The following is a 15,805-nucleotide window of genomic DNA, read 5'->3' as shown; positions in this document are numbered from 1 at the left end:
TATTCTCATGTAGGAACAGTTCAAAAGATGAACACAGGTCTTTCAGAGAACTTCAGAAATGGTTATAACTCGTAATAGGATGGATTTGAATATGCTACAGTTACATGAGACGAGTCACTGCCTGAAGTCCTTGCTGCTGGTACCTGTGCCTATGTCACTAACACACACAACAGAAAAAGCAGCCTCATTTCTCAACACAACAGCACTGTGCTCATTATAGACCCCATTTGCATTTTTACAGTCTGGTAATCTGTATTCAAGTCTCTCAGATAGCAAATATAAGAAATTAATTTTATTTTCATAAATGTAGATGTTAAATACATAATGTCATGCACAGAATACAAGAATTTGCAGGATACCACCAAGTTCAACTGCAAACAGAACCGCAATACAAAAGTTGCCACTATACAGTACTATAAACTCTATACCCCATAAAGGGCTTATTCTGATAAAGTTTAGTCCCGGAAGGGCTTTTTTGGCTTTTTTTTTTAATTATTATTAAAAGAAATCTCCCCAAGCATAGGCATTTGTACTCACGACGTGACTGCTTCAGTTTGGGAAGGCATCCAACCTTTACATCCCACCTCTGCAACTAGAGCTGCGAAGGCCTTGCAGAAAGCAGAGGAGGGATCATCACCACCTGAAGGTCGAGCCTGCCTCACAGCGTTACGGTCCACTCCGGAGCAGCATGGAGATGGGAGCAGGACAACAAGAGCCACAACAACACTATCTGAGGTGTTGAGTTTCTGTGTTACAAGCCAGGTCTTATACCCAGAAAACACACAAAGGTTTATTGGAAATACTCAGTACTCCTTGAATGGAGGAGTTAAGAGCACTTGTCGGTCCCAGGGCTGTATGCAGTTGGTGAGAATAGAGGCATTTCCCCTCAGAAAGAGGAAGACAAATTTTCCCATTGGAGAGCTGGCCTCTAGGGTTACAGAAATTGGAAGATATTAAAAATAACTAGATCTGTAGAGACATTTTGGTTTCACATGAGATTTTAACTGTATGTAAACCATTCTTCAAGAAGAACAAGGATTCTTTAGTAAAGGCCTTGGAGTGCGTTTTTTATATATATATATATATATATATGTATATGTATATATATTCCTATTTATTTATGAAAATATAAAACCAAAGGACCAAGCTTCAACCCATCAGAAAAGAGAGGAACAGACTACAGGCAAACATCCAGCTCCGACATTTCAGATTACTTTGCTTGGTCAGCGTAGATCTGCTGGAATTCCCCCGTGTTGGTAATACTAATTCGGAAACAGTAGTCCCATATTTTCATGGGCATGTCAGGTGTTTAGTATCTCCAGTTTGAGTGGAGCTGAGAGCACTGGAAGTGTTCTAAAAGACAACAGACTTGATTCTAAAACCCATTAGGGAACACTTTCTGATTTTATATAGAAGTATTTTGAAATAAATACATTATTCAATAGGGGACAATGAAATATTACTATTATTTGCCTACTCCCCACTCAATTATTTTGATCTTTAGTGTTACAAAGTCAGAAAACACTTTAGTGCACAGTAAGAATATCAAAACAAAAAGGTACCAAAGTTATCTAAGCTCAAACGTGATTGTCTAGTTGATGTTGCTTGGGTGGCCTTTTCTCCATCTGTATTTGATGCTCTCGTTCCATTTAGATCTACTTCCAGAACCTGTAAAATCCCAGTGCTATTGCTAAGCAAGTGAATACTGAAGCTGTTAAAAAAAAAAGTAGTAATTAGATGAATGCTAAATTGTATCACCTTGTAAATACAGGAAATTAATTGCAAACATATGGAAGGATAACTCTAGAGTACTGCTTCCTAAACTTCGATTGTTTACAGCTGTGAAAATTCTGGAAAACAATGACTTGTCTTAGGTGCAATATCCTGCATGGTAGCACTGCCTAGACAGTGAGACGAGATCAAACTCAGCAGCCTGCAGAACCATTTTTTCAGGAACACATCTGAGTCACAGTGGATAACAGAGCACAACAGACTACAGCGATTTTTACTATCGTTGCCCATCTATCAGGAACTGTATTACAGGATAGATGGCTGTATCAGGTCTTTCATTGAACATAATTAAAAAGATTTTCCACTGAGCAAAATGACAGTACACATTTGACATGACACTAGGATATCATCTCTGAAGTTTGATGAGTTGTCTTCCAGATTTGTTGAACCAGTGTTTCAGTTAGTGTTAGAATAAAGTTAATTACATTTCCCTCTGAACTTGTTCTTATTTCCAAATATGTGTAACTGTCTTCTTATCCAGCTCCAATGAAATACAGATTTCATTGGTTATATATTGAAAACTCCATCTCAAATCAGACTTAAATTTGTTCTGCTCTGTAGAGGAAAGTACCCGTACTGCCACAGCGAAACTGTTTCTGTGGAAGTCAGAATGGGAGACAGAACTGGTCACTCTCAGGCTAATCCTCAAAGCTTGCTAGCATTCCTAAGCAACCTCTGGAAAACTTTTGTAGCAACCCTGCCACATGAACTGTCAGACTAGACAGGGTATTTTGATTTCTCCTCCCCCCCCCCCTTTTTTTGTTTGTTCATGTTCCTCCTAATCCCAGTTTGGGGCACAATCATACTCCAGCTGCAGTGTTTGTTGTGTTCTCACCTCTTCCATGCTCTGTGTTCCATTTCTTTCAGTCACTGGGGGGGGGGAGCCCCCACCCAATTCCAGTTATCAGCTGCTGCGCAACTGACTTACTGACTTCACTTCTCATGTCATCTTGAGCAAGTCTTGAATAAAATTTTACACATATACTCTACTGGCACTCACCTCCTCGTCTATCACATACCTGCCAAGTAACGTATCGTATCAAGTTTATTCGATTCCATCAGTGTTTTTAAGGAAGCTATTTCAGTGTCAATTTTATTGCTGATTTCTGAAATAACGCTGTTGGTACTTGAATCCTGAAACATTAAAAGAGGGCATATATCTGATGACGATCTCAGGCCCTGTCAGCTTTGCAAAAACAAACAGGAATACCATGCTACCAACAACAAGAAAGAAAAATTTCCAACCTATCAGTGAAGTAAAATATTTAATTGCTAAGTGATCTTCGAAAACACAGAACAGCATTTAATACAATACAGGAAAGATATTAAGGATGGAGATAGAAAAAGAGAAACAAATCCGTATGGTCTGAGTTTTATCTCTGATTTGCCAAGTGCCTCCTAAAGAAGGCTTTCTACAATGTGCAGATAGTACCCCTGAATTTTTGCTGAACAAAGTTTTAAGAATTCACAAGCCGTATCTGGGAAATGGATGAGATGCTGAAGATGGGAAACATCCATCATCAGCCTCTTAGACTTCAGTGCCTTCAAAGAGGCTTTACCAGCTCTTGAAACCTGCTTGGCTGTAGGTATCTGAACCATCCCACTGGCAGGGCTGACCAGCTCATCCCTTAGCACTGGGGAAGGCAGCGTGCTGGTGCACGCCCACCTGAAACAGCCTACAGAAAGGCACTCTGGAAGCGAGGGACAAGTCTTGCACGCCTTCTGCTTGGGTGATGTTCAGCACAAATCCCCCACGCTGAAGCAATAAACACGTACAACATGCGTATGTGATACGTGCTGACATTTTGTTTTACTACATTCAAGTATCTATTAAGCTTCACAAAAGTTGTGTGTTCACGCAACATGCAAAGTGTAACTACCCTGCTCAATATAAAATGGCCTTTATTCACTCCTTACTTTTTTATGAAACTCTGTAGATGCTTCCATCAATTTCCTCTCTTGATCTGTAAACTGTGGATAAAAGATAAATTACAATTGTAGCAAGAGAAAATGACATAAAACTGGGCAGAGTATCTTCATAGACCAGCTTACCATATCTGTCACTCTGCTCCTCTCCAGGTTTATATCTAGCTTACTGTCAGCTCGGATTTTACCGGTTTCATTCTGTAAAACAAAAAAAGATCATGAAAATAACTATTTACTTCCCCCAGCATGAGTGTATAGCTACTTGCTCTTTACTCACCATTAACTGCTGTTTAACTTGATCTAATTCAATTTTCATTTTCTAGATGAAGAGGAAAAAAAGTTTTTAATAAAGTCAGGAAAATGCTGGCCAAGCCAATCAGTTCTGCATTACTGCTGCACATAAGTGATTACCCCTCCACGATCTTTCTCGCAACAGAGCAATTTGTTCCTAGTTACAGTAGTTAGGCTATTTAATCTACATCCTATAGATTATCTATATTCTATGTAGTGTATCTATACAGCCAGATATAATCTGCTGGAAATTTTTCCCGAAACGAAGGAATCATTTTGTGAAAACATACAATGAAGATCTTGTGATTCTCAGACTAAAGAGAGCAGAAAAACACTAAAATGCTGTCAGGCAAAACTAAAACATGTCTAAATCACCAGTTTAATTAAATTGTTGCAAGGAAATGGCTGACTGCTCTCCCTGGATTGTACTGTTAATGGTGACAAGGCTACTAGAATCACCCAATACAAAAGATGATTCTAAGATGTGAACATTTTTTTTTTCTTTCCAGAGGAATTAAGCAAGTTGTATGAAGTGAAATATACATTTATATGATCCCAGAAGTTGCAACATACAAACATTTCAACTCTGGTAAAAAGCATCCATAATTAATTCTATGTAAATATTTTGCAAACAGAAATATAAAACAGATATAATCCAATTTAATTACACTAAATGAACTACAATTTAACTGCTTAATTAAAAATATTTATTAGTACCTCATTCTCAGCTCTCAAGTTTGCAAATTCACTTTTTTCCAGAATAACCATATCTTTTCGAATGGAGTCCAAATGTGCCATTATCTGCTGTAAAGTTATTTCCTTAGAAACAAAAAAAAAAAAAATATGTCAATGATTAAGTTTCACACTTTCCAATAAGAAAAGATTTTTATGTTTAAACTTATGAAATTAGCTACAGCAAAGCACAGAAATGTGAATGGTCTCCAACAGGAAAGTGACAGAATAATAGAATTTCATAGCTGTAACTGTTTTTTTTGACAGACTCAAGAAAAGCAGTTGGTGTTTTTTCCAGTTGCTTTTATGTTAACTGAATTTAAGCAAAAAACCAGGGGTATCTAGTCTAAGTGTTTACGAAGTGAAACAAAAAAATTCAGATTTGTCCTTCCATCTTCAATGAACGTTCAGTAGCCTATAAAACAAGTTGGCAGTTTGAATCCAGTTCCTAAGCACTTAGGGGCATCCACAGCTTCTCTGTCTGGACAGCCTGTTCCACTGCCTTGCCACCCTCTGAGTGAAGAATTTCCTCCTCATACCTAATGTAAACCTACCCTCTTGTAGTTTAAAGCCATTCCCCCTTGTCCTATCACTGCACCCCCTGACAAAGAGTCCCTCCCCAGCTTTTCTGTAGCCCGCTTCAGGTACTGGCAGGCCGCTGTGAGGTCTCCCTGGGGCCTTCTCTTCTCCAGGCTGAACAACCCCAACTCCCTCAGCCTGTCTTCACAGGAGAGGTGCTCCAGCCCTCTGGTCATCCTCATGGCCCTCCTCTGGACTCGTTCTAATACTGCCTTGTCCTTCTTGGGCCCCAGAGCTGAACGCAGGGCTCCAGGTGAGGTCTCACGAGAGCAGAGCACAGGGGGACAATCCCTTCCCCTACCCTGCTGACCACATTGCTTTAGATGCAGCCCAGGATACAGCCGGCTTTCTGGGCTGCAAGCACACACGGCCAGCTCATGTCGAGCTTCTCATCCACCAACACCCCCAGGTCCTTCTCCTCAGGGCTGCTCTCAATCCATTCTCTGCCCTGCCTGTATTTGTGCTTGGGATTGCCCTGGCCCAGGTGCAGGACCTTGCACTTGGCCTTGTTGAACCTCTTGAGGTTCACATAGCCCAACCTCTCAGGCCTGTCCAGGTCCCTCTGGATGGCATCCCTTCCCTCCGGTGTTTCGACTGCACCACACAGCTTGGTGTCATCGGCAAACCTGCTGAGGGTGTACTCCATCCCACTGCCCGTGTCACCAACAAAGATTAAACAGTGCCAGTCTCCTCATCTCATGTTAAAACACTCAACCTGGACACTGTCCACACTTTAAAAAACTGTTTCTACCTACACAATTCCATAGAAGTTGTATTTGTGATACTGACTTTTTTAAAAACGTATATTAGGAACTCCAAACAGAAACGTTTCCCTTTTGACAGAAAAACAGAGACAAGTTCTTGTCTTATCTTTGAGACTTATAGGGAAAAGTTAAGTAACTGTTGTTAAGCACAAATGCCAGCAAGATAAAAATCTGTGGAAGTAAGGCTCAGCAGTTTAAATGAAATAGCAATGTATGCTTAATTGCATTAACTCATTGAAGAAGAATGGCACATAATTTTAGCTTGCACAGCCTTCCTGACTAATTATTAAAAACATTACTGTGCATCAGATCTTTATTATACTGGCCCAGATGTTTAGCCTACAGGAAAAAGCTAAAGTTCTTTTTATTTTGGCAATTTGTTAAAATGAAACTTGTCACCACCTCTATTATCAACAGAAGGAACAGTCGTGTTACTTAACTGATTTGCTGCCTCGAGACACGTTCATAAACGTGAGCCTGAATGTCTGAGCAAAGGAGATAACTCGTCGCCGTGCTCAAATACAGGCTGAGGTGTTGGCTGGCCCAGCACAAACAGCTAGGTATATGCAAAAAACTAAGTCAGTCAGAGCCTACTTGCTGTCCCTGAGGGCAACTGACATGCCACAGATAACATTTCGATGGCTAAAATCTCTTCCTTCTAAAACGTGGTGCCTCTGCCAACCCTACCCTCTGGGAACAGTTGCTGACCCTATACTTTCTGTTACGGTGTGCCCAGGTCAGGAGACTGATAGCTGCCAAGGGGCTGCAGTAAGTGTTTACGTCTCTGGATAACCATGTGGTGGTGTCTGGGAACCACGTCCCAGCCATGTTCTGTGTTTACAGCAGATGTAGCCTAGAGACTGAAATGCAGGAGTAAAATTACACTTTTAATAATAGTTTTCATTTGATGAACAAGAAAACAGGAAAATACAGGATATCTGCGAACAGAATCAGCATCTTTACTAATGTTCAGTAAAAACACTGACCATTTTCTGCTATTTTAGGTGGTTTTGTTATCTCTCAAGAACTCCCTGCGTTCCTCTTCTGCCCTGACCTGTTGCAAAGTAGTTAAGATCTTGGATTTACCTCAGAGCTTCTCGGCAGCTAAAGCAGCAAGCTTTGTATTAAACCTATACATTGTGGCTGCACTTGGAAAGCACTTCTGTGAGATGAAAGGTGTAAGGTATTAAAATTCTTAGCGTCACCTTGAAACCTAGCTCAGTAAGGTATTTATAGTACTATAGAGTTGCTCACTTGTCCTTTAAATATGGACACGCGCCATTATACTTACACAGTGTTGAATATTTATACACACCATAAATAAGTTCTTACCTGCTGAGCCTGGGTAACCATATCCTTATAGACCGTGTCTAAACTGACATTCGACAGGGTGATTAGCGCCGATACAATGGTCTCTGCTTGTTCTTTTGCAAAGCCTGAAAAACAGTTGAAGGATGACAAATTAAGGTAACATCAGAAAGCTGGATGATGAGTAGAGCAAGAGGTACACAATAAATTGGGACACTCAAGGGCTGTACGTAACTACAGTGGCAGATGGGAAATCACACAATTACTGAAAACTGATGGTGGAACTTGGTCACTGTGACATCTCACTACATAAAATAAACAGACAACGCTGCAAAAACCTGAAGAACATTAACTTTTAACACGCTGAAACAGTCTTTGCAAGCAGCTGATGGGACTACCGAATTTCTGTACTGTGTTTAACTGCTCATGCATTATAAAAATAATTGAGCAAAATTTTACTTTATTATAAACTTTTGCAAAAAAAAAAAAAAAAAAAGCTGCCACGTTAGTCAAATCTGATTCAGTACTGAGGGCTTTGACCCTAACAATCTATTTCCAGCAATCTCTCTGATGTGTTGTATTTCAGTTGCTCCATTTCCCAGCTTGGGATCAATTAACTTTTCATTGAAATATGCTTTCAAGGCAAATTATTGAGAAAAACGTCACCGAACTCTTCTAAGTACTGGAATCAAACTGCACCACTGGTTTGTATTACTAAAAAAGCTATCATGCTTTATGACATTTTCCTTCCACTAAGAGGTGTGGTTGCATCGCTTCAGTTTCTCTGAATTTTCAGGGTTGCCTAGGTTCTTGCTAATTCATTATTTTGTTTTTCCTCTCTTCTTCCTTGCTGCTTGGAAGTTTAGAAAATGTGAAGAAATTCATACATGCAAGAGTTAAGACACTGGAGCCTGAAAACTGCCTGCAGCAAGTCTGACAAACATTAAAAGCATCTCTTAGCTCTGGGATTTCTTCAACTTTTACCTTTACAGCCCTGTCACTGTGATACTGAAGGGTTGTAGTAGTTATGGAACAAATTAATAAACTGATTAACAACAGCGGAGCAGCATCAGACAGACTTCACCTTATGTTCTAAAGGAACTAGACAAGAAATAGTTGAATTAGTACTCAGGACAAGTAACATCTAACAAGCTATCCTGACTCCTCAAGTACTGGAAAGCGACAAATACAACATCAGTTCTAACAGTAATTCCAGAAGAGATGTAACGAACTAGGGGCTGACAAGTCTGACACACATGCAACAAACAAACAAAAACAACAAAAAATATTAGTGTACTCTTAAGAGTCTTCTAAGTACTAAGACACATTATTAGTAGACCTTAACAGTGGAAAAAATCCTAACTCAATTGGATAAAGTTGCAGCTGTCACTTAGGAGAAAGATCTAGGAATCATAACAGAGAATTGATAGCCTGACAAAGACATCAGCTCAATGCTTAGAAGGATCAACAGAGCAAACCAAACTTTAGGAATTACTTAGAAAAAAAAAAAAAAGAGTAGAGAACGAAATAAATGAAATGTCAGTTTTCAAATCCATGGGACATCCAGTTGTCAGGTAATGCCAGCAGCTCTGTTCCTTCCCCTGTGAGGCAGCTACTGCTTGGGAAAATCCAATGAACTAAGAATCTTCTGTTTGGGAAAAAAAAAAAAAAAAAAAGATGGAGGAACATGACATACGTTTACATAATCTTAAGTGACATGAGAGATCAAATGTTTGTTCCTTCTTCCTTCAAAAGGACTGAGGGGCATCAGATTAACACAGTGGAAGCCAGGTTCTACATAAACAAAAGGAAGTATTTTTCCACACAATGAGCGGACTTCTGAAACCGCATGAGAAAGGACGTTGTGGGTACTAACCAACCCATAGTAGTTCAGGGGCTTAATAAACTTATGAAAGGAATTCCCTTGGAGGTCACCAAAACTCATACCCAGCACAAAATACCTCCAAGGCGAGAGCAGCTGGAGGCCTAGAGGGTACAAGGGGACGCGCCACTCATCTGCAGACAAAGACTTGCAGTCCTGCTAAGGGACAGAACCCTGGGCTAGACAGACCTTTCAGCTGACAAAAGACAGCCACATTCACTAAATAAAAGAACAGGTGTTAAGGATGTATTACAGCACAATGCTGCTGGAAATATTTACAATTAGGAAAAAAAAGTTACTATTAGCAGCCAGTAGAAAGTTCTTCAAATAAAGCTGCATTTTTAACCAGAAAACAGTTCTTCAACCACCACCACTGCTCTCCATTTGTCAAATATATTATGCTCCTCAGCTGGAAGATGCTATGTAAACTTACCTATAGCTACAAAAAAGGTAAATTTAATGTAAGAGTTTATTTGTATAGTTACAGAAGCATTAAAGAGTATCAGATGCCTCTCCTGCACCAGACTCAGCTAGAGGCTTCCAAAACTTTTAAACATAAAGTACCCGTAATTTGGGAAAACCGATAGCACTCAAAGTCATAGTACTTAAATTCAAAGACTTTCTGTGAATTATTTAACAGACATCACTTACCATGGGCTTCTAGATCCTGCACTAAGGCATGAGTATCAAAAGTCACTCTCCTCTGCTCCAGTGGAGTGATTTCAACTCTTCTAACATCGTATGAATTCCTAAGGAGTGTGGCAGCAAAACCTGGAAGTGACAAACATGTATTTTAAACTTCACCCAATTAGTTTATCATGCAATATGGTAATTTTCTTTCATCGTAGCAAAGCCACGTGGAAGTTGCAACAAAAAGCTGGGTCCTTTTGATTCCCTGGTTATAGCACGTATCAGAAGCCACCAGTCCCTTTTCCTTCGGAAATTTATACCACACAGGACTTGCACATCAATTTTAAGTGCATTAATTTTAATTTTAACTAGAGAGCCATGCAGGACAAGCATCCTGATACACAAGAAATAAAACTACCACAAGTAACAACAATAGTAGAAACCTGATTGAAGTGATGTTTCTCATCTTTTAAAACATTAGCTTTCCAATACACTGGCAGTTTCTGCTGGTTATGGTTAACATTCGTTTGGTTCTTCACAGAATTCCTCACCTATATTCTCTTTACACATTCTTCTACTGCTACCCAGCAGAGAGTGCCACGCGTACAGATACAGGTACACACACATTACACAGATCTAACATTCAGAATTAATTTGTTGCTTCACCAGTAACTGGGTGAAAAAGCGATGCTTGTACCTAACACATCCTAGATCTCCTTAGCTCAAGACCCACCCTGCTTATTATGTAAGCACCTTCCCACAGGATGCTTTTAGCTTCTCCGCCTTTATTTCAAGGATACTTTTCAGTTCATCTCATCATCATGACATCATCTCATCATACATGTCGCTGATTTCATTCTGACAGAATCTTTGCTATCTAAAAAGCTCTGTTACTTCTAAATGCACGCTTACTTGAAACCTCACTGGCTCTCTCCCTTAATGGAACTGTTTTCTCTCTTATTTAGATATTTACTTGAATGCTTTTTATCATTTAAACAAAAAGGAAGTTATGCTGTGTCACTGTTAGATAAATTAAGGTATGTGCTGCCTTTTATCTACTCTAAAGAAGTGACTTAAACTAAGACAGCTGTAATATCCAAATCAAAGTCCATGTTAGATTTAAAATGAGAGAAAGGCAAAAAAGCGTGTTTACATACATGAACTACATTCAATTCATTACAAGTAACTCTAAAACTTAACACACCCCCCACTGAGTCATAACAGCTTTCAATTATGGAGCTCTTTGTCTGCTAAACATGTCAATTGATATTTTCACTGGCTTTACCAGGGCCTGCAGCAACAGGACAAGGGGCAATGGTTTTACTGAAAGAGAGTACGTTTTGATTGGATGTAAGATAGATTTTTTTTTTTTTTTTAAACAGTGAGGGTGGTGAAGCACTGGCACAGGTTGCCCAGAGAAGCTGTGAATGCCCCATCCCTGGAGGTGTTCAAGGCCAGGCTGGATGGGGCTTTGAGCAACCTGGGCTGGTGGGAGGTGTAGGGAGGCTTGGAACTTGAAGGTCTTTAAAGGTCCCTTCCAACCCAAACTGTGATTCTGTGTTATACGTCTGACACAGTCTCTCTCAAAAAAAGCTAATATTACAGCATAAATCTTCTGACAGCCTAAGCCAGCTGTTTTTTCCCCTTTGGCTCCACTCCTGTATTCTTGCCTTGTGGCACAGCTCTCAACCCAAGGCTATCTTCAGGAGCCCGCGATGTTTCCACACACCATTATCTGCAGCACCTCCACATCACACTGCTAGCTCCCTTTTCCCAAGCCGTCACCATGAGCTTTTCGACAACAGCCTCAAGCGGCACTGACACCTTTCTCCTTGCTTGCAGCCTCTCCAAGCCACACAGCTGGCACAACCTGCCAGCGCTCTGAACACACCTTTCCGTGCCCCTCTGCTGACTTCTACTGCTCCTTCTGCATCAGAGAGCTGCCACCAGCCCCCCCCCCAGCTCCTGAGGGCACCTCCTCCCCCGGCAGCCATTTTGTGCTCCCCCCAGAGATGCCCCCACGACCCCCTCCAGGTGAGGTGGCCCCCGCTGAGGGCCCAGCTCCCACCCCCCCCAAACCCCCAGCCCGAGGCTCCCTCCTGCCGCCTCAGCCCCGTGTCACCAGGCGGCTCCGGGGGCTCGGCCGTCGGGTCGGCAGCTCCCAGCGGGCCGCGACCCAAACCAGGGCCCCTCGGCCGCCTCTCACCTCTCCGCGGAACCGGAGGGAGCGCGGCCCGAAGCGGCTGAGGGGGGAGCGGAGCCGGCCGGGAGGCAGCCCCTGAGGCGAGGAAGGCAACGCGGCGCCCGCTGCCCCTCATCGCCGCAGCGCCGCACCAGGCACCGCCCGCCGCACCGCCCTCCTCCGGTGGGGCCCGCGGGCAGCGCTGGGAAGTGTAGTCCTCGGAGGGACGGCGATCAGGGGAGGAGTCATAGCGCACAGAGCGGGAAGGACTCCGGCCGCCATTTTGGCCTGGCAGCCGGCTCCCGGCAGGTGCCGTGTTGCGGTCGTCTCCGTTCAGCAGCTCTGGTTATCGCCAGCAACTTTGGTTATATGCAGTAAAGAGTTACATATGCATGAAGTTTCCCAATACGCCTATACATATGCATAACCTATCCCCGCTTTGGGATTAAGCAAACCCCCATTCTTCTATCCCTGGCTTCAGTCCCCCATTTTCTAGAAGATTAGTATATTCTTTTACTCACGGCAAAGATTCCCAACTTCTTCGGTACTGATCACTCAGTGCCATACCATGGATGCGTGACAAAGAAGTCAGCGTGGCTATCCAGTATAACATTCTGCGGTTCCAGATTAGTATACAATACAAGACTTACACCAACTAAGATCAATATGACTCTGATTGGGTGACACAATGTATTGAGAATGCCATTTGCTGTTGGTGACCACCCGAAAAGTGTATCCCACCAGTGATGACTAGCGTCTTGTTTCACGCTTTGTAGAACCTTACTTATTTCCTTGGTGTCGTGATGGACAGTAATTAACGTCTTTTCTCCATTTTCCTGAATGCCTATTAAAATGTTGATCAGGTCTTGCTGTTTAACTAATTGCCTCACTAACGTGAGGTTCATCCCAATAGGTGTAGGTAGTAACTTGTGATACATTGTGTTGTTAGACTTGATCAACTGGTGGGATACCACTGGTGCCAAATATAAATATCACACCCGACAGTTCCAACAAAGTTACAAATACAAAAGTTAGAATGATTTTTGCTAGGGAGAGTTATATTCTCCTTATCTACTTCTACAAAAGCACAAGCAGTTCTTAAACACACACAGCCTTGACCAATATATAAGCACAGTCTTTTGACTAGTATTTGGATGAATTTCAAAGTGGCAAACACCTTGCTCAGTGTCAAGACATACGTCCTGAGCGTCAATTGTGTTGCTTTCACAGATAAATCCTTGTTGTTCCCGGGTAACACATGATTCCAGATCTACAGTGTGCCTTTTCTCACTCCCCATCTGTGGCCATATTCTATGCTCCGAAGGATAGAGCACTGTCTCCTCATGGTTTAATCCTAGTGCAATGATGGGGTGGATAACATAAACTGTGGCATTACGTATAGTAAGCACAAAGGCAGTAGCCATGTTAACAATGGGATCATAGGTAAAATTTACCAGAGTCCACCAAGATTGGAACTTCCTCTCAAAATCACTGGCATTGTCCCAAACAGCCTTTCAGACTTCAACAGGGAAAACACCTTTAATTCCTTCCCTAATGATCTTAATTGCGGTAAAGGTAGTAAGGAGCACCTGGTATGGTCCTTCCTACTGTGGTTTCAAAGTTTTCTCTGCAAGAGACTTGACATATACATAATCTCCAGGCTGTATGTCAGGCACCGGTCCATCCAGCTCTCTACTCTGAGTTCCAGCTGCATGTTTTTCTGTTTCTCTAAATTGCTTACTCAAAGCCACCATATAGGTAGTCAGCATCTCTTCCCCAACCTGGGTAGATATTCCCTTCTGGACCCCGTATGGTTTCCCATAAAGCATTTCAAAAGGACTTATTTTTTCTTTAGTTCAGGGCTTAGTCCAAATCCGCAGCAATGCTAGCAGGAGAGGTTGGGGCTAGGGCAAGTTAGCTTCTTGCCCTAATCTTACAATCTGTTGTTTGATCAAATGGTTCATTTTCTCCACTTGACCACTCGATTGAGGGTGGTATGGAATGTGGAGTTCCCAATCTATGCCCAAATGCCAACTAATTTGCTGTACTATTTTTGAGGTAAAATGAGGCCCCCTGTCTGAGGACATGGTGGCTGGAACTCTGAAGCATGGTATTATTTCTTGTAACAATACCTTGGTTATCTCTCAGGCTTTGGCAGTTCTAGTGGGTACTGCCTCTGGCCAACCTAAAAAAGTATCCGTAAATATCAACAAATATCAATACCCCCCTTTTCTTGGAAGTTCAGAAAAGTCAATCTGCCATTGTTGTCCAGGCCCATGGCCTTTCCCGATTTGGCCCAATTTTGGTTTGGGGATGTTTTTGGAGTTGGTCTGGAGGCAGAGGTCACATTGTCGGGTTACTTGTGTGACAGTAGCATACAAATTCCTAGCCGTAATTTTCCCAATCAGATAGTTATATAGGGAATCTATTCCCCAATGATTTTTCCGGTGTTCTTCCCTTACTAGTGACCATAGCAAATTAGAGGGGATGACTAATTTCCCTTTCCCTTCTTCGGTAATAGCCCATCCCTCTTGGTTATACTCTCCCTTTTGACTTTTGATTAATTTTCTGTCCTTTTTGTTATATACTGGCTTACCTTCAAGGGGGATCTGCCCATCTGGGATTAGGGCTCCTTCAGTTGCTATCTCACCTTTTGCTGCTTCTTTTGCCTCTCTGTCCGCCAGATCATTTCCTTCCTCCAATTCTGAGCTCACCTTCTGGTGTGCCTTAATACGCATGACTGCTACCTTTTCAGGTAGCTGGACCGCTTCCAGTAAGTGCATTATCTCTTTCTCATGTTTGATATTTTTTCCTTGCAAATTTAACAGTCGTCTTTCTTTCCAGATGGCTCCGTGTGCGTGCACGACTCCAAATGCATACCTTGAATCTGTATAGATGTTTATTTTCTTTCCTCTTGCTATTTCTAAGGCACGGGTCAGAGCAATTATCTTGGCCTTTTGTGCAGAGGTATCTGTCAGCAAAGGTCCAGATTCTACTACCTTTTTGCAAGTGGTAACTGCATACCCAGCATGTCGTTTTCCACTGATGACGTAGCTGCTCCCATCAGTGAAGCTGATGGGAGGATCATCCACATCATCAAAAGGAGTTTTTGGCTGGAGTAGGTAGCTTCGATGGTCTCCAGGCAGTCATGGTGTACTGGCTCCCCTTGGTTTAACCTTTGTGGGGAAAGCCAGTGACCGCCCTTCACTTCCAGCACTAAGGACACTGTGTGAGACACTAGCACAGTTATTTTCTGGCCCAAGGTGAACTTGCGTGCTTCCTGGATATTTAGCACCACTGCTGCAATGGCTCTGAGGCATCCCCACCATCCCTTGGCGGCATCATCCAGCTGCTTAGAAAAATAAGCAACTGCCCTTCAATATGGGCCCAGGTCCTGTGCTAGTATTCCCAGGGCAATCCCCTGTTTCTCATGGGAGAAGAGGAAGAATGGTTTATTCACATCTGGAAGTCCCAGAGCTGGAGCTGACATGAGAGCCTTCTTTAGCTGGTCAGAGGCTCGCGTGGCCTCCTTTGTCCATTGGAGGTTTCTGTTCCCATTTGCAGTGAGCGCATACAGGGGTTTTACAAGCAATCCATAATTATAGATCCACAATCTGCACCACCCCGTCATTCCCAAAAAGGTTTGCAGTTCCTTTATTGTCTCAGGTTTTGGGGTTTGACATATCGCTTCTTTGCGGTCCTGCCCCAAGGCCTGTTGTC

At 42.2% G+C, this 15,805-nt stretch overlaps 1 protein-coding gene across 4 annotated transcripts; it reads right to left on the bottom strand.

Annotated features, from left to right (window-relative positions):
• Positions 1 to 492: 492 nt before the first annotated feature.
• CCDC90B (coiled-coil domain containing 90B) lies at positions 493 to 15,200 on the bottom strand. Of its 4 annotated transcripts, none has more exons than XM_040544331.1 (9): positions 14,736 to 15,200; positions 9,925 to 10,044; positions 7,416 to 7,519; positions 4,726 to 4,827; positions 3,995 to 4,036; positions 3,844 to 3,915; positions 3,709 to 3,762; positions 2,811 to 2,925; positions 493 to 1,711 (listed from the first exon to the last, which is right to left on the bottom strand). In XM_040544331.1, the coding sequence occupies exons 1-9, from the start codon at positions 14,866 to 14,868 to the stop codon at positions 1,656 to 1,658; spliced, it is 798 nt and encodes a 265-aa protein (XP_040400265.1). In that variant the 5' UTR covers positions 14,869 to 15,200; the 3' UTR covers positions 493 to 1,655. The 4 variants fall into 4 exon arrangements, with proteins under 4 accessions (XP_040400265.1, XP_040400266.1, XP_040400264.1 ...); XM_040544332.1 differs by lacking the exon at positions 14,736 to 15,200 and adding an exon at positions 12,110 to 12,428; XM_040544330.1 differs by lacking the exon at positions 14,736 to 15,200 and adding an exon at positions 8,887 to 9,039.
• Between the last annotated feature and the right edge of the window lie 605 nt (positions 15,201 to 15,805).

This window comes from Cygnus olor, chromosome 1 (assembly GCF_009769625.2).
Source record: "Cygnus olor isolate bCygOlo1 chromosome 1, bCygOlo1.pri.v2, whole genome shotgun sequence".
Taxonomy (NCBI): domain Eukaryota; kingdom Metazoa; phylum Chordata; class Aves; order Anseriformes; family Anatidae; genus Cygnus; species Cygnus olor.
Note: the sequence above shows the minus strand (reverse complement) of the source record. Positions and strands in the feature narration are given on the sequence as shown.

Coding starts and splice junctions, on each gene's coding strand:
- CCDC90B (XM_040544331.1), bottom strand. CDS start 14,868: ATGCACTTACTGGAAGCGGTCCAGCTACCTGAAAAGGTAGCAGTCATG. Junction 10,045..14,735: donor GGCAAAAGAAGCAGCAAAAG/GTGAGATAGCAA, acceptor TGTCACTTCCAG/GTTTTGCTGCCACACTCCTT. Junction 3,916..3,994: donor AAGTTAAACAGCAGTTAATG/GTGAGTAAAGAG, acceptor TTTGTTTTACAG/AATGAAACCGGTAAAATCCG.